The following is a 26,373-nucleotide window of genomic DNA, read 5'->3' on the forward strand; positions in this document are numbered from 1 at the left end:
ATGCAACATCTCATAAATACAATGCCTACTGGAAGAGAAAGGTTTTCAGGCCATAACAAAGAAGGTTAACAGCATGTACGGATACAAAAGAGACACAAAATAACCTGAAAAAGTGGAGACACCATTGAAAATGTGCTAAACAGGACTTCCGGTGATGACGTCAGCCGAGCTGCAGCGCTGGATTTGAGCTCCGCAGCCCTCTCCCCTCTAAACCGGCCACGAATGAAGCTTTAAGCGGCGAAACCCCGTCCCAGTTACACCGGAGGGTCCGCGGGGTCGGGAGGCATCCGGGGGACTGACTGCCAGCGGAGTAGTGCATGGCCGCTGACATCGCCGATCCGGCAGACGGGAGGAGCCGGCGCGCGGCCTTGGCCACGAGGTCCCCTGCGGCCACGATCCGTTCCGGCAGTGAGTTGCTTTCGCCGGCGGCGATTTTCTTTAAAAGGGAGCCCGTGCCTGCCCTCCGGAACCGGGGCTGCTACCCATCACAGCGATTTCTGGACGGGGGATGCGACAGCGCAGCCATCGGGCCGTTTCCACCCCATGTCCCAGAACACCCAAAATGGCCACCGCAGCGGAGAGCCCCAAGGTGCAAGCCACCATATCCGAGGACATTATTAAACAGATTACAGGCAGCGTGTCAGCGGCGCTGGAGGTGAGCTTGCTGAAGATCCAAACCTCCATGGATGGTATCAGGGAGACTCTGGAAGGGCAGACTCGGCGGCTGGAGGGTGCTGAGCAGGCGTTATCCGATCAGGGGGACCGGCTGCTGGAGGCGGAGCGACGAGTGGCGGAACTGCAGGCTAACCAGGCCACTCTGTTGGCTAAATTGGAGGACCAGGAAGACAGGAGTCGCAGAAATAATATTAAAATTATTGGACTACCTGAAACATTAAAGGAGGAAGATCTCATGCACTTTGTGGAGACCTGGCTTCCGGACCACCTGGGCCTGCAGTTACCGGGGGACCATCTGCGCTGTGAACGGATCCACCGTATTGGACCTCCCAGGGCACCGCAGAAGCGGCCTCGGCCGGTGATGGCTCGCATCCTGAATTGGGCGCACAAAGTGCAGTTACTTCGAGCCTTTCAGAAGGAGTCGTCGGTGGAATATCAAGGACAGCGTGTGCTGCTCTTTAATGATTTCTCGGCGGCCACCACGGCGCTTCGAAAAGAGATGACACCATCCTGCACGGAGTTACATAAGAGAGGAATTCGTTTCGCCCTTCTATATCCCGCAAAATTACGGGTACAACACGACAACAAGGTGCTTTTCCTCCATACCAAAGCGGAGGCGTCGGCCTTTCTAGCCACGTTGCCGCGGGCGGATGCCGTCTGACTCTATCATCTACTGGCCCTGGTGACTTTTTCAAGCTAAAACGTTTTCTGCTTTTGGAGCCGAGTGTTTTCTTTATGGTACTTTTACGGGCCGGTTAAGGGGGCCTGTGGACACTTCGGCTCTGGGGTCCATGGCTTAATGGAGTCTCTCAGACACTGCAGATTCCCGCTAATACCAGATGGGCCTGGTTCTGTTTCGCCCCTGCTGAAGTTTGGTTTGGTGCTGGCGACACACAGCGGGGTGCCCCTGGTTATTGTTGTATTGTTGTATTTGTTCATCCTGTTTCAGTTCTCACTGTTTTGGTTGCTGGTCGGGAAGTGGGGGGGGAGGGGGCTGGAGAGAAGGGGGCCCTGGCACGCCTAGGAGTGGGAGGGGCGGGGCGAGGGGCCCCTTGCTTCTTGGGGCTACTTGAAATGACTGTGACAGTGTGGATGTTGGTAGGGATGTGGGGGGGGGGGTTGGGAGTGGGGGTGTTCGGAGCGGGTTGGTTCAGGGGAGGGGTTGGGGGGGGCAGTTCGGGGATTGAGACCATGGAATGGGACGATTTCTTTCTAGTTAAGGAGGGTCTGGGGCTACGGCTGGGAGGCTCCAGACCATTACGTGGTATAGGGGTCGGAGCCCTGAGTGGGGCCTCGAGACATCTTTCCTATCTGGTTAGTAATGGAGCGGGTTAAGGTAACTTCCCTTAATGTAGACGGGATTCACTCGCCCATTAAGCGGAAAAAATTGCTAACGATGTTTCAGAGAACTAAGTCACAAGTTGTTTTTTTTACAGGAAACGCATTTAAACGATGCGGAGCATGGGAAGCTGAAAAGGGGGTGGGTGGGGCATTGCTGGTTTTCATCATATTCCCCGCGCAAGAGGGGTGTAGCCATCTTAATGCACAAACAATTAGCCTTCCAGCTGACCCGTACTTATCATGATTCAGAAGGGAGGTATGTGATAGTCACAGGCATCCTAAATCAGCAGCACATCGCATTTTGTAATATTTATGCGCCTAATCAGTATTCTCACGGTTTTTTCACTCAGCTAGTAAAGCTGCTGAGTACTTTGACTGGGTATACCCTTATTGTGGGCGGTGACTTTAATGTCGTCGCTGACAAGCAGATAGACTGCAACCCCGCTAGAAGGGTTTCAGCGCTGGATGGGACTCAGGGGGTTCCTTTCTTATGTCGAGAGCTCCAGCTGCTAGACGTTTGGAGGGTATTACACCCCTCGGAGAGGGATTATACTTTTTTCTCCAATCCCCATCAGTCATATTCCCGCTTAGACTATTTTTTAGTTGCTGATACCATGTTTTCAGCGGTGGAGGAGGCAATTATTGGGGCCATAGACGTGTCCGATCACGCCCCCATCCATGTACAGGTGTCCCTTGGTGGGAAAAGGAGAGGGGCTTTCTCATGGCGCATGTGACCTGATTTGTACTGTGATGCAGCGTTTCATACCCATCTACAGGCGTGCTGGAAAGAGTATGTGGGATTTAATGAATCACCGGATGTTACGCCCACAACGCTCTGGGAGGCGGGGAAGGCGGTTATGAGAGGGCATATCATTGCTTATACTGCCAAGGTGAATCGGCAGAGGAACGCTGAGATTTTACGCCTCACGGCCGAGCTTAAAAGCACTCAGCGACGGCATATGTCTGATTTGTCCCCATCTAGTAAAGAACAGGTTGGGCAGCTACGGGAGGCCCTCAATACCCGCCTGTACCAAAGAGCCTCTAAATCCCTACGCTATTATAAGTACCAATTATATAAGCAGGGCAATCGGCCTGGTATAATGATGGCGCATTTGATAAGGCCTAGAAATCAGAGGACGGTCATTGTGGGGCTTAACGACCGTGGAGGGCATTATGTGACTTCCCAGGCTGCGATCGAAAGTAGATTTCTGGAGTATTATATGGAATTATATAGGCAGAAGGGGCACAATCCTGACATCTCAGCTCAGTTTTTCCAAAATATGCCTTGGCCTCGACTGTCCCCTGATCAGCAGTTGTCCTTAAATCAATCTATTACAGAGCAGGAGGTGTACTCGGTGATCCAGGGTTTGAAGCAGGGGAAGGCTGCGGGGCCGGATGGGCTGGGGGCGGAATATTACAAAATACTCAAATTTCACTTTCTGGCACCGATGTCTAAATTTTACAATGAATTGGTATTAACTCAGGCCTTGCCCGAGGGGATGAACCAGTCGGTTACTGTGGTTCTGCCTAAAAAAGGCAAGGACTTAGCCGATGTGGGATCTTACCGACCTATCTCTCTGCTGAATGTGGATCTAAAAATCCTAGCAGCAGTGCTTGCGGCCAGGCTAAATCTTATTTTACCCACACTAATTGGAGAGGACCAGACCGGGTTTGTTAGGGGGCGCCAGGGCGTACGTAACGTTAGGCGACTTATTGCGGCGCTGAGCTACCACTCTCTGGAGGATGCGCTGATTTTGAGCTTAGACGCTTCCAGTGGGAAAGATCCAACCGGTTCCTGCTTCGATTCAGCCTCGCTACCCGACAGGGGAACCCCAGGAGCCGTCTCCTCAGGTAGCGCCAACTCCTCCTCGGCGTAAGGGTCCACATCTTCTCAACTTCTATAACAAACTAGCCAGGATATATAACTGCATTGGTCTTTTTTCCTGTAAGAAGACCCTGAATGTTGACTGAATGTTCCTGTTAAAAAATAAGAATTGCTATTGAAATAGGCCTTTTTGTAGCACCCAATTGTAGTTTTAGTTTGCTGTCTTTCTAGTCATTTTAGACCATTGTAGCAGACAGCGAACATCTCTTCTTTCCCAGGGATATAGCTGATAAACTTACAACAGGCAGTTCTCTTCATTTCTAACGGGGATGAACATTGTTCTTTAGGACAGTTGTGTGCTGCACTGATGACCTTTGACAATGATTCCTCTCTAATTCCTAAGTGCCTGGTTTCTGGCTCCTGTAGAGCCTTAATATGTTCCCTTACTGCATGGTAAGCTTGTTCTGAGGACTTACTTTGTGGCTAAACTGGATAAAAGCCTCCCAGCTCCAGCTTCCTCTCTGTCTTTACCTTTAAGTCTATGTGCACATAGACTGAATTCCAGTCTATAAACACATAGCCATAAAGGTGAAACAAAGAAGGAATATCCAATTCAAAAATATCACATTTTTATAAAATAACAAAACCTCAGGGATCTGTACTTGGATCGGTACTTTTCAATATTATATATATATATATATATATATATATATATATATATCCAAGTACAGTATATATATATATATATATATATATATATATATATATATATATATATATATGAATGATCTGGAAAGGAATAAGACGAGTGAGATTATCAAACTTGCGGATGATACAAAATTGTTCAGAATAGTTAAATCACAAGCGGACTGTGATACATTACAGGAGGACCTTGCAAGACTGGAAGATTGGGCATCCAAATAGCAGATGAAATTTAATGTGGACAAGTGCAAGGTGTTGCACATAGGGAAAAATAACTCTTGCTGTAGTTACATGATGTTAGGTTCCATATTAGGAGATACCACCCAGGAATAAGATCTAGGCATCATAGTGGAAAATACTTTAAAATCGTCGGCTCAGTGTGCTGCAGCAGTCAAAAAAGCAAACAGAATGTTAGGAATTATTAGGAAGGGAATGGTTAATAAAACGGAAAATGTCATAATGCTTCTATATCGCTCCATGGTGAGACCACACCTTGAATACTGTGTACAATTCTGGTCGCCACATCTCAAAAAAGATATAGTTGCGATGGAGAAGGTATAGAGAAGGGCAACCAAAATGATAAAGGGGATGGAACAGCTCTCCTATGAGGAAAGGCTGAAGAGGTTAGATCTGTTCAGCTTGGAGAAGAGACGGCTTAGGGGGGATATGATAGAGGTCTTTAAGATCATGAGAGGTCTTGAAGGAGTAGATGTGACTCAGTTATTTACACTTTCGAGTAATAGAAGGACTAGGGGGCATTCCATGAAGTTAGCAAGTAGCACATTTAAGACTAATCTGAGAACATTCTTTTTCACTTAACGCACAGTAGAGCTCTGGAATTTGTTGCCAGAGGAAGTGTTTGGTGTAGTTAGTGTAGCTGGGTTCAAAAAAGGTTTAGATAAGTTCTTGGAGGAGAAGTCCATTAACGGCTATTAATTAAGTTTACTTAGGGAATAGCCACTGCTATTAATTGCATCAGTAGCATGGGATCTTCTTAGTGTTTGGGTAATTGCCAGGTTCTTGTGGCCTGGTTTGGCCTCTGTTGGAAACAGAATGCTGGGCCTGATGGACCCGTGGTCTGACCCAGCATGGCAATTTCTTATGTTCTTAATCTTTTTCCATAATTATGTATAAGAAACTAGGGAGCAAAAATTAAAATGATAGGCCACGGGGACTTGTCTACAAGTAAAGCAGAGTTGCGTACCTGTAACAGGTGTTCTCCCAGGACAGCAGGATGTAGTCCTCACATGTGGGTGACGTCAGCAGATGGAGCCCTATCACAGAAAACTTTTCTGTCAAAGTTTCTAGATCTTTTGACTGGCAAACTGAGCATGCCCAGCATGCCATAATCCCTGTAGCCAGAGGGGTCTCCCTTCAGTCTCGTTTGTAGCAAAAGGAGCGAGTGAAAAAATAAAATAATAAAACAATTTCAGACCCAACTCCACGGGGTAGCGGGTGGGTTTTGTGAGGACATCATCCTGCTGTCCTGGGAGAACACCTGTTACAGGTAAGCAACTCTGCTTTCTCCCAGGACAAGCAGGTTGGTAGTCCTCACATGTGGGTGATTAGCAAGCTACAGGCTGATTCATATTTAATTTGGACCAACAGCATACAACTTGTGCAACAGGCACAACAACTGGTGCACTGTTGGGAAAAATGAAGTGGCTTGAAAATCACAGCAGATGGATGTGGAAGGAGTTGGGATTATACTGGAATTAAGTTCTTTAAGACGGATTGGCCAAAGGCAGAGTCCTGTCATCCTTCCTTGTCCAGGCAGTAATGTGCTGCAAATGTGTGAAGAGAACTCCATGTTGCAGCTTTACAAATCTCAGCAATCAGTACTGAACGATAGTGTGCTACTGATGTTGCCATGGCTCTTACTGAGTGCGCCTTCACTCGTCCCTGGAGGGGAAGGCCTGCTTTTCCATAGCAGAATTTGATATAGTCTGCTAGCCAGTTGGAGAGAGTTTGTTTGCCCACTGCAGCTCCTGGCTTGTTTTTCTCAAAAGAAACAAAGATTTGGGTGGATTTCTTATGGACTGCAGTGTGGTCTAGGTAAAATGCAAGTACACGTTTTGTTACGATTTCTCCCGTAGCTGTGCCATGGGAGGCCTCTCACCTTTTCTCTGGAGGCCGCACCGAAGCCGGGGCCTTGCCTGGACAGTCTATCCCGGTTTTGCTCCATGGCCTGGGAGGCCGCCGTTGCCATCTGGGCCTACCTGAGGCCAACTCTGCTTCCTCCTTGTCTTTCTGGTTTGGGCCTCGCCCCTTCTTCCTAAGAGGTCGGCCCACAGCTGTTCTCTTTAGTTATAGGGCCAGCGGGTGTGGCCCATCTAAACTCCTCCCAGGGAGTTGCCTGCTTCCTGCTCTATAAAAGGATGTCTCTTTCAGTTCTGCTTTGCCTTGCCTTGCATGTCTAGTCTTCCAGCGCTCCGTCAGGCCTTCGTTCTTCGTTGGAGCTCCATGTCTCATCTTGATGTTAGTGATCCCGTCCTGATGTTCCTCGCCTGTTCCTGATGTCCTGTACCCCAGGTTTCTCGTCGCCTCCTTTCCTGGTGTGGCATGTCATGGTCTGTGACCAGCCCATGGGTAGTGGCTGTGTAGGGTGCTCATGGTACAAGGCCATCTTCACCTGCGCAGTACAAGCCTCCAGAAGACTTCTGCTTCAGTCCTGTGTTGTCTTTGAATCCTTGCTTGCTTTCGTCCCGGTCTTTGGAGTTCCTTGCATTGCGTCCGTCCATGCCAAAGACTCTGACTGAACCTGTGCCATTCCAGTGTGGTCGCGACCAGCCTAGGATGGGCTGAGTAGGGTGCGCCTTGATACAGGCTTTTACCGAATCTTCGCCATGTTCCAGTTTTCATCTAATCCACACCTCGTCTAGAGCCCGCTTTGCATTGTCTCCAGAAGCATGCAGGTCCGGCAGAGGGTCAGACCGTCCGTTTCCATCCATGCTGGGGCACGTCTTGCCTACCTCGGTGCTGCCTTGGAGTCCTCTGGGGTCGTGCCGAGACCTAAGGGCTCACTATCTCCACATGTTGGGACCACTCTCCCAGCGCTCCCTAACACGTTTACAATCCAAGGTGTGTAAAACTCTCTCGCCCTGGTGAGAGTGAGGCCTTGGGAAAAAGGTGGGCAAGATTATAGATTGATTCAAGTGAAAGTCCGTCACCAGCTTGGGAAGGAATTTAGGGCGAGTACGGAGGACCACCTGGTCATGTAGGAACCGTGTATAAGGTGAGTATGTGACAAGTGCTTGTAACTCAATAGCCTTTCGAGCAGATGTAATGGCTACTAGGAAGAGAACTTTCCATGTAAGAAACTTATCACAGGAGTGCAAAGGCTCAAACTGGGAACGCGTGAGCCTTGTAAGTACTATGTTTAGGTCCCATTCGGTAACTGGTGGCCATAGAGGGGGCTTAAGTTGTAGCAGGCCCCTCATAAACCGACTTACAAGGGGTTGCGCCGTTATTGGGGCATCCCCATCTCCCTTGTGGTACGCTGACATGGCACTGAGGTGTACCCTCACCGAGGAAGTCTGGAGACCAGAGTCTGAAAGGTGCCAGAGATAGTCTAATAGAGATGGAGTGGGGCAGGAAAAGGGATAGATACCTTTTTGCGTGCACCATGTGGTAAATCTATTCCACTTAGAATGATAGGATTTTCATGTGGAAGGCTTTCGTGAAGCTACAAGAACTTGAGAGATATCAGTTGAAAGGTTGAGTGGTTGTAGGATCAAGCTTTCAACATCAAGGCTGTGAGGGATAGGGTTTGAAGGTTCGGATGGCGCAGCATGCCTTGGTTCTGAGTTATGAGATTGGGCGCTGTGCCCAAGTGAATGGGTGCTTGGATCGAGAGGTCGAGATGCATGGGAAACCATACTTGTTGAGGCCAATATGGGGCTATGAGTATCACTGACCCTTTGTCCTGTTTTAGCTTCACGAGAGTTTTGGCTATCAGTGGTATCGGAGGCCTGTGTTCCAGGCGCAAGCAAAAGTGTCCATGGCTAATCTGTTTTGCTGCTTCTGCAGGGAGCAGAATTTGTCCACTTTGTGATTCAGTTCGGATGCAAAGAGGTCTATTGTTGGTTGACCCCAGCATTGGAAGATTTTGTTCATTACCACTGGATCCAGTGACCACTCATGGGGATGGAACTGTCGACTGAGGCGATCTGCTACTACGTTCTGTATTTGATTTTCAAAAAACCCACATTACTACAAATTCTAATTTATCAAAAAATGTGTTATTTAATTGTTCAACCCTTCTGTGAATCAAAATTAATTCAAGGCAACTTTTTATCGAAGAAAAATCTTTTAAGAGAGTGGTGGTTGTTTCATAAAATTGAATCAAAGGGTACAATCCTGGTTTCCCACATTCTTTTTCTAATCATGAACATACCATCTCCCCCTTATTGGGTTTTTTTTGTTTTTTTTTTAAGTATTTTTTCAAAATTCAAAAAGTAAAACTTAATTCAATGTGCTTAAATTTAATTGTTTTTATAAAGAAATGGGAATTGTCCACACCATAGTGTCAACATAGGCTCAGCAATGCTTACTTATATCGAGATAGATGATAATGCCAAAATGTCCCATGGTTATGCATACACAAATTAATAAAGCTTAGCCAAATAGACCCTGTAACATTACTTGATGAAAATTGCTTCGTGAGACTTTCTCCTGTTGTTTAAACTATTAAAGTAGAAGAAGTGACACTTAGCTGAATAAACGCTGATGAAATTTAGCTGGATAGGATGCTGAAAAAATTACTTGGTAACACTCTTTCCCGACGTAGCTAGGTTTCAAAATTAATCCTTCATCAGAGGTAACATCTCACCAAATAATCAAAAACGTCTGTTTTCTCCCAGAGCTATATTGAAAGCTTCATGTATACAGCTTTGTCAAATCTACGTTCTGTATGCCTGCCAAATAAGTGGCCCTGAGATGCATGGAGTGTGCAAGGGCTCAGACCCAAATCTGCACAGCTTCTTGGCAGAGGAGATAAGAGCCTGTGCCTCCCTGTTTTTGTTTTTTTTTTTTCCATACTGGGTCAGACCAAGGGTCCATCAAGCCCAGCATCCTGTTTCCAACAGTGGCCAATCCAGGCCATAAGAACCTGGCAAATACCCAAAAACTAAGTTTATTCCATGTAACCATTGCTAATGGCAGTGGCTATTCTCTAAGTGAACTTAATAGCAGGCAATGGACTTCTCCTCCAAGAACTTATCCAGTCCTTTTTTAAACACAGCTATACTAACTGTACTAACCACATTCTCTGGCAACAAATTCCAGAGTTTAATTGTGCATTGAGTAAAAAAGAACTTTCTCCGATTAGTTTTAAATGTGCCCCATGCTAACTTCATGGAGTGCCCCCTAGTCTTTCTACTATCCGAAAGAGTAAATAACCGATTCACATCTACCCATTCTAGACCTCTCATGATTTTAAACACCTCTATCATATCCCCCCTCAGTCGTCTCTTCTCCAAGCTGAAAAGTCCTAACCTCTTTAGTCTTTCCTCATAGGGGAGTTGTTCCATTCCCCTTATCATTTTGGTAGCCCTTCTCTGTACCTTCTCCATCGCAATTATATCTTTTTTGAGATGCGGCGACCAGAATTGTACACAGTATTCAAGGTGTGGTCTCACCATGGAACGATACAGAGGCATTATGACATTTTCCGTTTTATTCACCATTCCTTTTCTAATAATTCCCAACATTCTGTTTGCTTTTTTGACTGCCGCAGCACACTGCACCAACGATTTCAATGTGTTATCCACTATGACACCTAGATCTCCTTCTTGGTTTGTAGCACCTAATATGGAACCCAACATTGTGTAATTATAGCATGGGTTATTTTTCCCTATATGCATCACCTTGCACTTATCCACATTAAATTTCATCTGCCATTTGGATGCCCAATTTTCCAGTCTCACAAGGTCTTCCTGCAATTTATCACAATCTGCTTGTGATTTAACTACTCTGAACAATTTTGTGTCATCTGCAAATTTGATTATCTCACTCGTCGTATTTCTTTCCAGATCATTTATAAATATATTGAACAGTAAGGGTCCCAAATACAGATCCCTGAGGCACTCCACTGTCCACTCCCTTCCACTGAGAAAATTGCCCATTTAATCCTACTCTCTGTTTCCTGTCTTTTAGCCAGTTTGCAATCCACGAAAGGACATCGCCACCTATCCCATGACTTTTTACTTTTCCTAGAAGCCTCTCATGAGGAACTTTGTCAAACGCCTTCTGAAAATCCAAGTATACTATATCTATGTTTGTTCAAGTACCACATTGCAACTGTTTTGTCTGTTGTATGAGAACAGTCTTGTGTGAAAGGCAGTCTTTGAATGCAAATAGTGTATGGCTCGAAGCTCTAGGAAGTTGATTTGAAACTTTGCTTCGAGTTGTGTCAAAATACCTTGAGTTTGAAGGTTGTTCACATGAGCTCCCCAATCCATGTTGGATTGTGAAGGACTTCAAAGGGGCGTGGGATAAACACTGTGGATCCATCAAGTCTAGTGGGCGTAAATATAGAGGAAGCAGCAAAACACTGCACGGAGCGGCAGTAGCCACAGAGGCATTCACGGAGCGGGATGCCAGTGGCCAGTAGTCGGTGTTCCACCTTCAGGCAGCAAAACACTGCACGGAGCGGCAGTAGCCACAGAGGCATTCACGGAGCGGGATGCCAGTGGCCAGCAGTTGGTGTTCCACCTTCAGGCAGCAAAACACTGCACAGAGCAGCAGTAGCCACAGAGGCATTCACGGAGCGGGATGCCAGTGGCCAGTAGTTGGGGTTCCACCTTCAGGCAGCAAAACACTGCACGGAGCGGCAGTAGCCACAGAGGCATTCACGGAGTGGGATGCCAGTGGCCAGTGGTTGGTGTTCCGCCTTCAGGCAGCAAACACTGCACGGAGAGGCAGTTGGTGTTCCACCTTCAGGCAGCAAAACACTGCACAGAGCAGCAGTAGCCACAGAGGCATTCACGGAGCGGGATGCCAGTGGCCAGTAGTTGGGGTTCCACCTTCAGGCAGCAAAACACTGCACGGAGCGGCAGTAGCCACAGAGGCATTCATGGAGTGGGATGCCAGTGGCCAGTGGTTGGTGTTCCGCCTTCAGGCAGCAAAACACTGCACGGAGCGGCAGTAGCCACAGAGGCATTCACGAAGCGGGATGCCAGTGGCCAGTAGTTGGGGTTCCACCTTCAGGCAGCAAAACACTGCACGGAGCGGCAGTAGCCACAGAGGCATTCACGGAGCGGGATGCCAGTGGCCAGTAGTCTGTGTTCCACCTTCAGGCAGCAAAACACTGCACGGAGCAGCAGTAGCCACAGAGGCATTCACGGAGCGGGATGCCAGTGGCCAGTAGTTGGTGTTCCACCTTCAGGCAGCAAAACACTGCACGGAGCAGCAGTAGCCACAGAGGCATTCACGGAGCGGGATGCCAGTGGCCAGTAGTTGGGGTTCCACCTTCAGGCAGCAAAACACTGCACGGAGCGGCAGTAGCCACAGAGGCATTCACGGAGCGGGATGCCAGTGGCCAGTGGTTGGTGTTCCGCCTTCACGGAGGGCTGCCATCTCCAAAAAAAAAACCAAACAAACAAGAAACAAACAAACAAAGCAGGGGTGGGTAAGAGTATGGGGCAGGGGTGTGGCCTGCTTGTTGCAGCGGTTGCTACCCCTGATTGAGCTGGATGTTCACTGGGATGCGGATACGGCGCTTCTCTCTGCATGGTGGAGGGGTGGAAGGGAGTTGGGGCCGGAGGGTGCTGGAAGCCAATAGTGATGGGTGGGAGGGAGAAAAAGGGTGGGAAATAAATAAATAAATAAATAAATAAATGGATGAACTGCGTGGCTTGCTGGGCAGACTGGATGGGCCGTTTGGTCTTCTTCTGCTGTCATTTCTATGTTTCTATGTTTGTGGTTAAGGTCACTTGAGGAACTGGTTGCTGGAAGGGTAGACCTGTCAACAAGTTAGCTTTGTTTGTCCACCATAGAAGTGATAGACACAGCTGGTGGGTTACATGGATCTGGGATGAAAGAGGTTGAATGGCTTGGAGCCACTGAGATTTCAAATGCAATGAGTTATCCTCATGGCCAGCCTGGCCATAGGAGTAATGTGGACCGTGGAAGCCATGTGGCCTAGCAACGTGAGGAATTGATGGGCTGAGGCTGTTTGTTTTGTGCACAGAGATGTAGCTAGATTGGCGAGAGTGTCTGCGCGTTCGTTGGGCAGGAAGGCCTTTGCGATCGTGGTATCCAAATCTGCTCCGATGAAAGTAAGGAGATGAGATGGAATCAAGTGGGATTTCTGGTAATTGATGAGAAAGCCCAACGAGTGTAGTAGATTGATAGTGAGCTTGAGAGCGTTGAGCTCCTTGTTTGAATTGGCTCTTGATTAGCCAGTCGTCCAAGTAAGGAAAGACGTGTATGCAGTGTTTGCGTAGATGGGCCGCAGCCACTGCTAGGCACTTTGTAAATACACAGGATGCCAAGGCGAATCCGAAAGGCAGAACCTGAAACTGAAAATGTTGATGTCCCACTATAAAGCACAGTTATTTGTGGTGATGTGGGGATATTGGAATGTGAGCATAAGTATCTTGAAGATCCAGAGAACAGAGCCAATCTCCTTTTTGCAGAAGGGGAAGCATGGTGCCCAGGGATTGCGGAGGTCTAGGATCGGGCGGAGGCTGCCTGATTTCTTTGGAATGAGAAAATAGTCGGAGTAGAACCCTCTGTCCTGCTGTGCCCGGGGAACGGGTTCCACAGCCCTGGCGCTCATAGGGTGGACAGTTCTGACTCTAGAAGGGTTGTGTGATCTTTTTGCATCCACAGTGGATTGGGTGGTGAATCCGGGGTACCATGAGAAAGTTTAGATGGTATCCTTGGGTTATGATTGATATAACCCATTGGTCTGTGGTAATGCTGTGCCAGTTGGTTATAAAGTGGTGAAGCTGACCTCCTACCAGCAAGTCTGTTCTTGGATTCAGATGTGGCCACTGTTCTCTATATAAGTTTCAAAATCCAGAGGCTGGGCCTGTTTGTGGGGCTGGCTGAGATCTGGACGGCTTGGTCTGACATGGCTGTCCCCTTTGTGGTGGTCTGGCTGGTCTCATGCGAGATGTAGGTGGGGTAGTACTTGCGTGAGCGATAAAAGGGTCTTCTGGCATCCCTTCTGGTGGTTTTACGAGCTGAAGAAGGAGGTTCCGTGGAGATTGAGGAGAGCTGACGCAGGGTCTCATGTTGATCTTTTAATTGGACTAATGCTAGCTGTGCAGAGATGAGTATTTACTAATTCATGATTGTTAAAATTGATCACTGATATCGGAGTTCATCAGCATGTTGAGAGACATTGTTAGAAAAATTCAGGAAAATTGATGAAATATTATTAATAAAGTAAAGCAACCTAGTACTAATTTGGGTTTGATTGATATACAAACTCCTGAAGTGTGGGTCTTACATAAATAATATAGAATAATATAAAATATAAAAAATATGAAAAAATATATATTTGTATGAAATAATTGCGGCTATACGTGTTAAGAAAGAGTTTTGAAGGATATACCAGTAGACTAATCTAATTACGTTTTGTGACTACCAACAGTCTCTGGAATACATTTTTGTACACAGGGCAGATTTTTGTGATCTTTTAATTGAGCCACTGTGTCCTGAATCTTGTCACCAAAGCGATTATCTCCGGTGCAGGAGAGATCAGCAAGCTTGTCTTGAACGTCTGTTTGCAAGTCAGATGCTTTAAGCCAGGCCCATCTTCTGGCACTGATTCCTGTTGCTGATAAGCAAGACACTGTCTCAAAGGAATCATATGCAGCTCTGACCTCATGTTTTCCTGCCTCGAGGCCTTTCTGGAGAATGGCAGTGAGGTTTTCTTGCTGTTGTTGAGGCAGAGAGTCCACTATCCCTTGGACCTGCTTCCACAGGTTCCTCTAGTATTGTGTCATGTATAATTGATAGGCATCTATGTGTGACACTAACATAGAACCCTGAAAGACCTTCCAGCCCAAACCATCCAAGAATTTTTGGTCCTTTCCAGGGGGAGCTGAAGAATAGGGGCGCAGCCTCTTGGCCTTCTTCTGCGCAGATTCCACTACCATTGACTGGTGAGGTAGCCATGGCTTCTGAAACCCTGGAGTGTGCTGAACTAGATAAGTTGCATTTGTCTTTCTATTAACTGGTTGAACAGTACAAGGATGCTCCCATAGGCGATGTTGCAGATCCAAGAGCACTTCGTGGACTGGAATGGCCATAATTTCTTTGGGGGCATCTACAAATTGAAGGACTTCCAATGTCTTGTGACGTGTCCTCCTCGGTGACTAAGTCAAAAGGGATGGTCTCTGACATTTCCTTTATAAAATTAGGAAAGGAGAGGACTTCTGGAGAAGACAGTCTCCTTTCTTCTGGAGGAGATGGCTCTGAGAGTATGTCCTCTGTAGAAGTGTCAGTGTCAACATCCTCCCAATTATCATACAGGGTCTCAGGCTGAGATCCCGAGGGAGGGAAAAATCCTGCTACTCCAGGACGTGTTGGCATTGGCGGATCCTTCGATGGTCTCGACGAAGGATGCGGCAGCACCAATGGAGACTGAGGCGGCATCGATGGCATTGAGGGTAATTGTGGGCGCCTCGATCCTGAGAGCCCCAACGGACCAGGAACCGGTTCCGGCATTGGTGGAAGCGAGCTGGAAGAGGACTGGAGTCCATGCCTTCGTCTTCCGAGGACCCCGGAATGGGTATCAGGGGTTTTGGAGACTCAGTAGGTTGTCTTGATACCGATGGCCCAGGCTGGGTCGGAAGGGCACTGCTGAGTGTATCCAAGCAGTCGAGAAACAGTGTGAAGATCAATGGCTCCGGTGTCGGTATGGGGGCTGGCATTGATGGTTGAAGGTTCCGGAGGGCATCGAGGACCGCCTGTCAGACAAGTATGTCCAGCTCCTCCCTGAAAGCTGGTGTAGGTAACACAGCTGCAGGGGGAGGCAAGCTTTTTAAGACTCCAAGTCTTAAAAAGAATAAGACCACTGTTTCACTTTCAAGACTACAGATTAATTCTTCAATCAATAATATTTGCTAAACTAGATTACTGCAACTCTTTACTATTAGGTCTTCCCTCTTCTCACACTAAACCCCTTCAGATGGTTCAAAACACGGCTGCAAGAATATTAACAAACACTCGGAGAAGAGACCACATATCACCAATTCTCAAAGACTTACATTGGCTGCCAATTCACTACAGAATTATATATAAGTCCATAACCATTATTTACAAAACCATACATCAACACTCTCAGCTCAACCTTCAAATTCCTCTCAAAAAATTTACTTCCAATAGACCAATCAGAGAGTCCTACAAAGAATCCTTACAAGTACCACATTCCAAAACCATGCGACACATAACAACCAGAGACAGGGCGTTTTCCACCGCAGGACCAAAACTGTGGAACTCCATCCCACCAGATTTGCGACAGGAACCCTGCCTCCCCACATTCAGGAAAAGACTCAAAACGTGGCTTTTTATGAAAGCATTTCCTGACCTAAACTGAACCTTAATCAGTCCTTGACTAGTCACTCTGACTTTACCTTAATATAGCAATTAACTCCACAGCATTAGGGCAATTCGTTATTACCTCAAATGCATTGATAGGCATATATGTATCATATGTATCTAGTTAAAACCCCTGCTTCTTTTCTCTGTTCCAAGTTATATTACTCCCTTGTTTTATTGTAACTGCAACCCTTAACTTTCACTTGTATATTGTTTACTATTACTACTACCTTTATAATTTATGTTATTTATTGTTATTTATGACTTCTTGTTACCTCTTCACTTGTTAATTGTAAACCGACATGATGCGATACCCATCGCGAATGCCGGTATAGAAAAACTTTAAATAAATAAATAAATAAGCTAGGCGCTTCTGACACCTCCACAGGAATCTGTGGGGGCTCAGTACCTGGCACAGATATCGGTGGGGATCGCCTCGGTGTCTCGGTAGAGAGGAGGTTGGAGGCTCCGCTACCTGTGACCTCTTCGCAATCGGCTCGATAGCCATTGAAGCCGATGCTGTGTCGGTGCTGGCACGGGTGTGGAATAGTGTCAGTGCCGGTGCCGGTGTTTCCCTTGGTGCTTGGTCCAGTCTTCCTCCGGCACCGAGGAAGACTATGCCGATGCCCTGGATGTTGTCAGTGACGGACAGTCACCCCTGCCTTGCTGCTCCCGGTGAGGTTTGTCGATGGATTTTGTCAATGTTCCTGCCGGTGACGACTGGATGGACGTCAATGGAGTTAACTTTATCTTGAAAAGGGACTCCATCTTGCCAGGCGGGCACACCTGCCCTTCGGGGTCATTTGAGCACAGCTAGGGCATCGACGGACATCGTGTGATGAGCCGAGGCACAACACACAGATATCATGCAGGTCAGTAACTGACATGGTACGCGGACACTCCAGGCATTTTCTAAAGCCCATCGCCATGATGCAAAAAAGGGGCTGCGAAAACAGTTGGTGGCCTGCAGGAACCGAGGACAGGGTAGCAGGAACTGACCGAAGATGGTGGAAATGATGATAACATTGCGATAAGTGGTATATTTTTATGCTCTCGTTGTTAAGACTGTTACTGATTAAGACTGTTCTGATAGTGACTTCCGATAATATAGAAAAACTGAATGAGAAAATTGAAAATCCCCTAAGTTGGAGTACAGTTTTAAAGAAGAATTAATACAATAAAATTAAGTTGGTCTTATACATAGAAACAGTGTGGATTTATATAGACTGTGGACTTGGAGGTCCTACAAATTATAATAATGAAAAAATAATAGTGCACATATATAACCGGTTAAAATTATTACTGGGTGACTTATTGTTGGATTTGTGGTTGATTATAAAAGCCCCCAGATTGCTTTAAGTTTTGGGCTTGGATTTGGTGATTTGGATCAAATTAAAAGGATGCCATAAAGAGACAGAATTTGGAGAAGCTGGTGAAGTTTGCAGTGAAGTGTTTACTGAATAATCAACCAGGACCCTACTGTGGACAGTAGACCACTGGGTGAATAGCCTATGCAAAACTGCAAGTATGAATTTACTGATGCTCCTTGAAAGATTGCCAGACAGTATTGGGTTGCAAAGTTATGTACTGATGACCATGTTGCAGCTTTGCAAAATGTCTTTGAGAAGTACAGTTTGGAGATGAGCCATTAATGCAGCCACGCCTCTAACTTGATCATCCTCAATAGTGTCTGTAACTTATCGGCCTGCTAAAACACAGCAGTGTGCAAAACAGTCTGTTAGGCAGTTTGACAATGTATGTTTGGTCACTGCTATGTCCAGTCGTTAGGATCGTAATAGATAAATAATGTGAAGCCTGTTGACGGGGTAGAGTCTTTCCTTTATAATAAGACAAGGCTCTTTTACTATCTAGGGTATGAAGGGCTTTTTCATCTTTATGTACACGCGGCCTTGGGAAGAATGTAGGTAGCACAATGGCCTAATTAATATGGAAAGTCAAAACTACTTTTGGCAGAAACTTCGTTGTGGCTGTAGAACACCACCCTATTCTGGAAGAATTACAGATAAAGTGGATAATGACCAAAAGCCTGAAGTTCATTGACTCTTCTGGCTGACATTATCACTACAAGGAATAGTTCTTTCCATGTTCAAAACAAGCAAAGAAGACTCTAATGATTCAAATGGAAATTTCTTCAGTTGTGCCAGAACCACAGGTGATTTAACAACTGGAGGTTTAGTTTATCATAAGCCTTTCATGAACTGGAAAACTAATAAATGAGTGGAGATAGGCTTACCCTCAGTTTGAGCATGGTAAGCTGTTATGGCACTGAGATGTGCTCTTACTGATGAAGTGCTAAGTTCTAAAGCAGAAAGTGAATAAATAGCACAATAATTATTTGGGTTCACATGCGAATGGATTCATAGAATTGTATTGACACCATGTGGAGAATCTCTTCCATTTAAAAATGTAGGCTCTTCTAGTTAATGGTTTTTGACCTCCCTGGGTAAGGAGAATTAGGCAATCATTGAGCACTCAACATCTAGGCCATCAAGTTGAGGGAAAGAAGGTTCAGATGAAAAAGACCTCCCTCTTACTGAGTTAATAAGGACAGATCTGACTTAAGAGATCTGGACAGTTGTACTAGATACGCAAACCAAACTTGTCTGGGCCACGCTGGAGCTATGAGAATCGGACAGGCCTGGTTCTTTCAGCACTTTTTGCACCATTCTGTTTATCAGTGGAATCAGTGGAATTATTAGAAAAGCATACATGAGATCTGCATTGCAAATGAACAGAAAGCATCCTGAGCTAAACTGAGTTCGCTAGGAAAAATGGAGCAAAACGTTTCTAGTTTTTTGTTTTGTTCTGATGCAAAGAGGTCAATTGCTGGAAATCCCCAGAAACTGCTATAGGGACCATTTGTGTGGTCGAAAATCTATGCTGAGGTGATCTGCTAATATGTTGGAGATCCCTGGAAGGAAGGTCACTTGCAAAACAGCTTGATACTTGCATGCCTATTCCCATATCTTTATTGCTGTTATGTTTAAGGAAGAATGTGAACCCCTGGGCTGAGATGAGCGATGACTTCGCCCACAGGGAGAAGCCCTGTGAGCCTCACCGTCAGCAGGCGTGGTCTCAGTGGCGTGGCACACAGCTAAAGAAGGAGACTTTATTATATAGGAAAGAAGCAAAGTCCACAGTATTAGCAATATGGAAGTACAGTCCTGGGCAATGGGTATTACCCAGAATGAGACACAGTGGAGAAGATTCGGTAGTGGCCCGTAGGACGGGGTATGCCGTGGATCCCTTCTGGTGAGAGTAAGCACCTCAGGACACAGAATAGGTAGTGGCCCGCGGAGCGGGGTACGCCAAGGAATTCTGTACAGTTGTTATGCGTAGCGATGCCAAACCCAAAAGTAGTTCTGTGAAGATGGTGAGCAGGAATACTGTAGAGCAGGAAGGATGAAAGGCACTCACTGAAGATAGGTGGTAGTGGCCCGAGAATTGGGGTACACCGTGTAGGTTCCTCAGTGTAGTGCAGCAATGAAGATGTCTGTAGAAGTACTCACAACTGATGGTTCCTGGAGCAGAATAGATCTGAGAAGCAGATCCAGCAGCAGACAGGCAGGAAGGCCCTCTGAGGAGCGGATAGCTGGGAATGCCAGGGAGCCCCCGAGGAGCGGGTACTCCGAGCGTCCAAATGCCAAAGCTGAATCAGGAACAGGAAGTCCTTGAACGAGTAGAACACAGCAAGTCCGAACTCCTTGCTAACTCGATGAAGGCAAGGGCTGGTTCGATTAAATTTGCTAGTGGGTGGACGTCATCGTGTGGGGATGCCCCCGAGGTTCCCGCCATGACGTATTCAAATAAGGCCCTTTCGTGCACGTGCCTAGGTAATTCCAGATCCAAGATGGCGGCCAGCAGTGCCCACGCTGGCCCGGGGACGCCAGAGAGGTCGTCGTGAACTGGTAGACACCGCCATTCTTCCCAGACTGGTTGGAGCGGGGAAAAAAGAGGTGAGCATGAGAGGTCACAACCATCTGCGACCGACAGGCGTAACAATTGCTTCTTCAAAAAGAGTTCAGAACCCTATGCCTCCTCATTTGTTCACACAGGAAATAGCTACAGGTTTGTTGACTGAAAAAGAATGTGCTTCTCCTGCAGGAAGTACATGAATTCTGCTAGAGCATACCTGAACACTCTCAATTCTAGGAGGTTGATTTGAAATAGTCTTTCTATGAATGACCACATTCCATGAATTTGAAAGGACCCTGTGTGTCCAACCTTTTGTGACGGTATCCATCACTAACTTGACAAGAAAACAGAAAGAGTGATGACCTCTCAAAGGATGTAGAGATCTAGCCACCAATTTAGATCCTGTTTTATTTGCTGTAAAATTATCACCTTGGTTCTTTTTTTTGTAACTTTTTATTTAAGGTAGAAGCAGAAATACAAAGCTTCAAATACATGAGATCCAGCATAGATATCGATCCAATAATAAAAGTATACAAACGACAATGAAAGGCCAGTAATTCCTAGGAGGATAAATGTGGATCACGGCTTCCCAAACCTATCCTGGGGACCCCACAGCCAGTTGGTTTTTCAGGATATCCACAATGAATATGCATGAGATAAATTTGCATACAAAGTCTCCATGATATGTAAAATTATCTCATGCATATTCATAGTGGATATCCTGAACACTCGACCTGCTGTGGAGTCCCCAGAACAGGTTTGGGAAGCCCTGTATGGATCCTTGGCATAAAATAATACAATAGAATAAATAAATATATCAGAAGCAGTACAGTGAATGCCCCTTACTTATGGAAACCAAGCATAGAGACTTACATTTAGTGGTGACCAAACCCATATGACGAGATTCCATTCCAAATCAAGTCAAAATGCCTGTGTCAGCCTCTCAATTCACAAAATCTGGGAAAGTATGAGAATTCCAGCTCTCCAGTAAGTGTGATTGCTTCCAGAATTCAACAATGGTAAATCTGGCAGTAAGTAGCAATTGATTTATCAAAGATTGAGACGTGCCTGAGACCAAGCAGGGCTTCCAATATCCTAATAAGGCAACTCAGGGGAAACAAAGTTCCTGACCAGATATCTGTAAGATATCTGGTCAGGGGAAACTCAAGCAACTCAAGGGAAACAAAATTCCTGACCAGATATCTGTAAGATCACATCAAACATCTCAACCCTGCACATGAGAACAGGTACATGACATGTGCAAGTGTGAACCTCTTTGCCCACATTCACTCCAGCTGATGAAAGGATACACGGAATTATATCTACGGAACAAGGTAGAATATGTTTGATAAAGGAGCAGAAATATGAGATCAGTCTTTTCTTTAAAGACTGAACTACAATGAGCTTTCTCCCGCAATATCACTCATATCACTCAATCTTCCTCACTCAAATGCAAGAGGAGTAACAGACTAGTGGTTAGAATAGCGGGCTACAATCTGGGGAGACCTGGGTTCAAGTCCCACTGCTGCTCTTTGTGATCTTAGGCAAGACACTTTACCCTCCATTGCCTCAGGTACAAACTTAGGGGGTTATTTTCTAACCTTTTCGCGTGCAATAGCTAGATTGGGGAGGAGTCGGGGCAGCATCGGCACTGGAAGAGGAGGAGTAGGGTGACGTCGGGGTGGGCGCTGCAGAGCCTTCGCTGGCGGTAAAAAAGTAAGACCCCTTATCGCTGCCAGTAGCGCACCCAATATCACCACCTTTTATGATGGCGCTATTGGGTGCAAAAGGCGGCAGCGCTAACACCGCAGTGGTGCAATCGTTGCCGGCTTTCACAGGCCCGCCCCCATTACCACCGAATTCAGAGAGCTACACTATGTTAGAAAATCCAGGCCTTAGATTGCAAGCCCTCTAGGGATAGGGAAATACTTACAGTACCTGAATGTAATCTGCTTTCCTAATTAAAGGATGCACTTTACAATTGCTGACCAGGAGTTTCACCAGATCCTAATATAATTCTTAAATTAACTCCAGTCTCCCTGCTAGTCTACCATACAGCATGCTCTACAGAGGTTCAGCAGTCTGGGAGCCCATCCCCACAAAGTTTGATATAGGCCTTTCACACCTACTTGTAGATAGCTAGGGTGCTTGCAGGGATCTGAAATTGTCGCACTAGGTATTCAAAAGGGATCACGTGGTCAGAGACCCAAACCTATCCAATAATTTAAACTTTTAGAATGAATCCAGGGTGCTCATGTTATCAAAAAGGGTGTGCAATGACAACTTAATTATGATGAATAAAGGAGAGGCAAAACACTTTTTCCTTCCTGATTCAGAGTTTCTTGCAAACCTGGCAACAGATCGACAACAAATGAGCTGTGATTGACGCCCTCTATAAACCTTTCAAACTAAAGGATGAGAGGAAAGCATGGTTATTAAATGCAAAAATTCCCTGTCTGGAGAAAAAGCCTTTTCAATGGAAAGCCAGCCTCCAGTCCCTGAACCTTAAAACGTGTCACAGAGTGACACTAGCCTGGCCACCCAGTAGGAGAACTGGAGATCGGGGAGGCCCATTCTCCCATTAAATTTGGAGAATCAAAGGGCATTAAGCCTGAGCTGGCTTTTGAGCTAAAAAAAAAACTAGAAATTAACCCATTTAGTTCCTTAAAGGTCCTCCTTGGGACTTGACAGCGTACATGTTAAAATAAATACATTAGCTTTGGCAGAATGTTAATTTTAAGTATATTAATTCAACTAGATCATGCTACAGGTAAATTGTTCCAAGATTTTAAGTCGGAAAAAATGTTGGAAAAAACTGGATCAAACACGATTGAATATAAAGCCTTAAAATTCCTAGTGACTCTAATCCCCAAATATTTGAACTTAGAAGTTTCCAGACTAAATACTGCTAAACAGGGAGAAATGGGTGATGTAGGTCCCACAGGAAAATCTCAGATTTATTAAGATTCGGTTTATATCTCATTCAATATAGACAAGATTTGGAGAACAGAATGCCCAGACTTGGTGACAAATAGAAGCACATCGTCTGCATACAAGGATGCTCTTTAACCAGATGAGATTGTATAAGAAGCAGAGCCATAGGCTCAATCACTAAATTAAATAATAAAAAAGATAAAAGACATCCCTGATGAGTGCCCCACAGAACAGAAAACCAGGGGAATGAATAACTGTTAACAACCACACTGGCCTGAGGTTTGGAACACAGAAACTCTGGTGGAAATCTGTACTTTTTCAGCACACTAAGACATAAAAGGCCAAGAATCATGTTTATAAGCCTTTTCATCATCAAGTGACAATATCACAACTGGAACGTTATGCTTCCTGGCCCAACTTGGAGAAGAGACGGCTGAGGGGGGATATGATAGAGGTCTTTAAGATCATGAGAGGTCTTGAATGAGTAGATGTGACTCGGTTATTTTCACTTTCGAATAATAGAAGGACTAGGGGGGGCATTCCATGAAGTTAGCAAGTAGCATATTTAAGACTAATCGGAGAAAATTCTTTTTCACTCAACGCACAATAAAGCTCTGGAATTTGTTGCCAGAGGATGTGGTTAGTGCAGTTAATGTAGCTGGGTTCAAAAAAGGTTTGGATAAGTTCTTGGAGGATAAGTCCATTAATGACTATTAATCAATTTTACCAGTAGCATGGGTTCTTCTTAGTGTTTGGGTAATTGCCAGGTTCTTGTGGCCTGGTTTTGGCCTCTGTTGGAAACAGGATGCTGGGCTTGATGGACCCTTGGTCTGACCCAGCATGGCAATTTATGTTCTTAACTAATAACCATATGAGATTAGCAGTGAGCGCTCTACCCTTAAAGCTTGACTGATCTGGATGTATGAACGGGATAAGCGACTCTAGCCTCAACTATAAGATTTTTGTTAAAATCTTAATGTCTGAATTGAGAAGAAAAAAAAAGGGCTTATATGAGCAACAGTGTAATAATTTAGTGTCTTTCTTTGGAAGGATTATAATGTTAGCATCTAGGAGATTACCCATCAGTGTGGGTGTACATGATTAAAGATTTAAGTAGTATGGAAGAAAACAGAGGCAAACATTTCTTATACCATTTAATTGAGTAACCCAACAGTCCATAACTCTTACCTGAGAGAGAGACAGCAGAGTTGCTTACCTGTAACAGGTGTTCTCCCAGGACAGCAGGATGTGGTCCTCACATGTGGTTGACATCACTGGTCGGAGCCCTATCACAGAAAACATTTCTGTCAAAGTTTCTAGAACTTTTGACTGGCACACTGAGCATGCCCAGCATGCCATAATCCCTGTAGCCACAGGGGTCTTCCTTCAGCCTCGTTTGTAGCAAAAGGTGCGAGCTAAAAAATAAAATAATAAAACGCTTCGGACCCAACACCATGGGGTGGCAGGTGGGTCCTGGGAGAGCACCTGTTACTGGTAAGCAACTCTGCTTTCGCCCAGGACAAGCAGGATGGTAGCCCTCACATGTGGGTGATTAGCAAGCTACAGGCTGACTCATATTTGTTTGTACCAACAGTGAACAACTTGTGCAACATGCACAACAAATGGCGTACTGTTGGGAAAATGAGGCAGCCTGAAAATGACAGCAGAATGGATGTGGAAGGAGTTGGGATTATACTGGAAATAAGTTCTTCAAGATGGATTGGCCAAAGGCAGAGTCCTGTCATCCTTCCTTGTCCAGGCAGTAATGTGCTGCAAAGGTGTGAAGAGAGCTCCATGTTGCAGCTTTCCAGATCTCAGCAATCGTACTGAACGATAGTGTGCTACTGAGGTTGCTATGGCTCTTACTGAGTGCGCCTTCACAATTCCCTACAGAGGAAGGCCTGCTTTGTCATAGCAGAATTCGATACAGTCTATTAGCCAGTTGGAGAGAGTTTGTTTGCCACTGCAACTCCTAGTTTGTTTTTATCGAAAGAAACAAAGAGTTGGGTGGATTTTCTATGGACTGCAGTGCGGTCTAGGTTAAATGCAAGTGCACGTTTACAGTCCAAAGTGTGTAACACCCTCTCGCCCTGGTGAGAATGGGGCCTTGGGAAAAATGTGGGCAAAACTATAGACTGATTCAAGTGGAAGTCAGTAACCACCTTGGGAAGGAATTTAGGGTGAGTATGGAGGACCACTCGGTCATGTAGAAACCTTATATAGGGTGAGTATGTGACAAGTGCTTGTAACTTACTATCCCTTCGAGCAGATTTAATGGCTGCTAAGAAGAGGACTTTCCATGTAAGAAATTTAACATTGCAGGAGTGCAAAGGCTCAAACGGGGAGCGCATGAGCCTTGTAAGTACTACATTCAGGTCCCACTCAGTGACTGGTGGCCGTAGAGGGAACTTGAGTTGTAGTAGGCCCCTCATAAACCTACTCACAAGGGGTTGCGCTGTTACTGGGGCATCCCGAACTCCCTTGTGGTACGCTGAGATGGCACTTATGTGTACCCTCACCGAAGAAGTCTGGAAACCAGAGTCTGAAAGGTGCCAGAGATAGTCTAATAGAGACGGAGTGGGACAGGAAAAGGGGTCGAAACCTTTTTGCGTGCACCATATTGTAAACCTATTCCACTTAGAATGATAAGATTTTTGTGTGGAAGGCTTTCGTGAGGATACAAGCACTTGAGAGACATCAGTTGAAAGATTGAGCAGTTGCAGGATCAAGCTTTCAACATCCAGGCTGTGAGGGATAGGGTCTGAAGGTTCGGATGGCATAACATGCCTTGGTTCTGAGTTACGAGAGTGGCCGCTGTACCCTGGCGAATGGGTTGTCTGATCGAGAGGTCGAGAAGCATGGGAAACCATACTTGGGGCTATGAGTATCATTGACCCTTTGTCCTGTTGTAGCTTCACTAGAGTTTTGGCTATCAGCGGTATCAGGGGATACGCGTATAGGAAGCCTGTGTACCAGGGGCGAGCGAAGGCATCCATGGTTAACTTGTTTTGTTGCCTGTGCAGGGAGCACAGGCAACAAAACAAGTTAACCATAACAAAACAAGTTAACCATAACAAAACAAGTTAACCATAACAAAACTGTGATTCAGTTCGGATGCAAAGAGGCCTATTGTTGGTTGACCCCAGCGTTGGAAGATTCTGGTCGTTACCACAGGATCCAGAGACCACTTGTTGGGATGGAACTGTCGGCTGAGGCATTCTGCTACTACGTTCTGTATGCCTGCCAGATAAGTGGCCCAGAGATACATGGAGTGTGTAAGGGCCCAGGCCCAGATCTGCACGGCTTCTTGGCAGAGGAGATAAGAGCCTGTGCTGCCCTACTTGTTCAAGTACCACATTGCAACTGTGTTGTCTTTTTTGTATGAGAACAGTCTTGTGTGAAAG

At 45.9% G+C, this 26,373-nt stretch overlaps 1 protein-coding gene across 5 annotated transcripts in view; it reads right to left on the reverse strand.

Annotated features, from left to right (window-relative positions):
• EGLN1 (egl-9 family hypoxia inducible factor 1) overlaps positions 1-26,373 on the reverse strand; it is a 559,025-nt gene that overhangs the window by 102,301 nt on the left and 430,351 nt on the right. For 2 of the 5 annotated variants that reach the window (XM_029594247.1, XM_029594249.1), the window contains one exon: positions 24,186-24,255. The exons of the other annotated variants lie outside the window; for them this stretch is intronic. In XM_029594247.1, coding sequence (XP_029450107.1) covers positions 24,186-24,255 — 70 coding nt within the window. The remainder of the gene's footprint in view (positions 1-24,185; positions 24,256-26,373) is intronic. 5 annotated transcript variants of the gene reach the window in all.

This window comes from Rhinatrema bivittatum, chromosome 3 (genome assembly GCF_901001135.1).
Source record: "Rhinatrema bivittatum chromosome 3, aRhiBiv1.1, whole genome shotgun sequence".
Classification (NCBI taxonomy): domain Eukaryota; kingdom Metazoa; phylum Chordata; class Amphibia; order Gymnophiona; family Rhinatrematidae; genus Rhinatrema; species Rhinatrema bivittatum.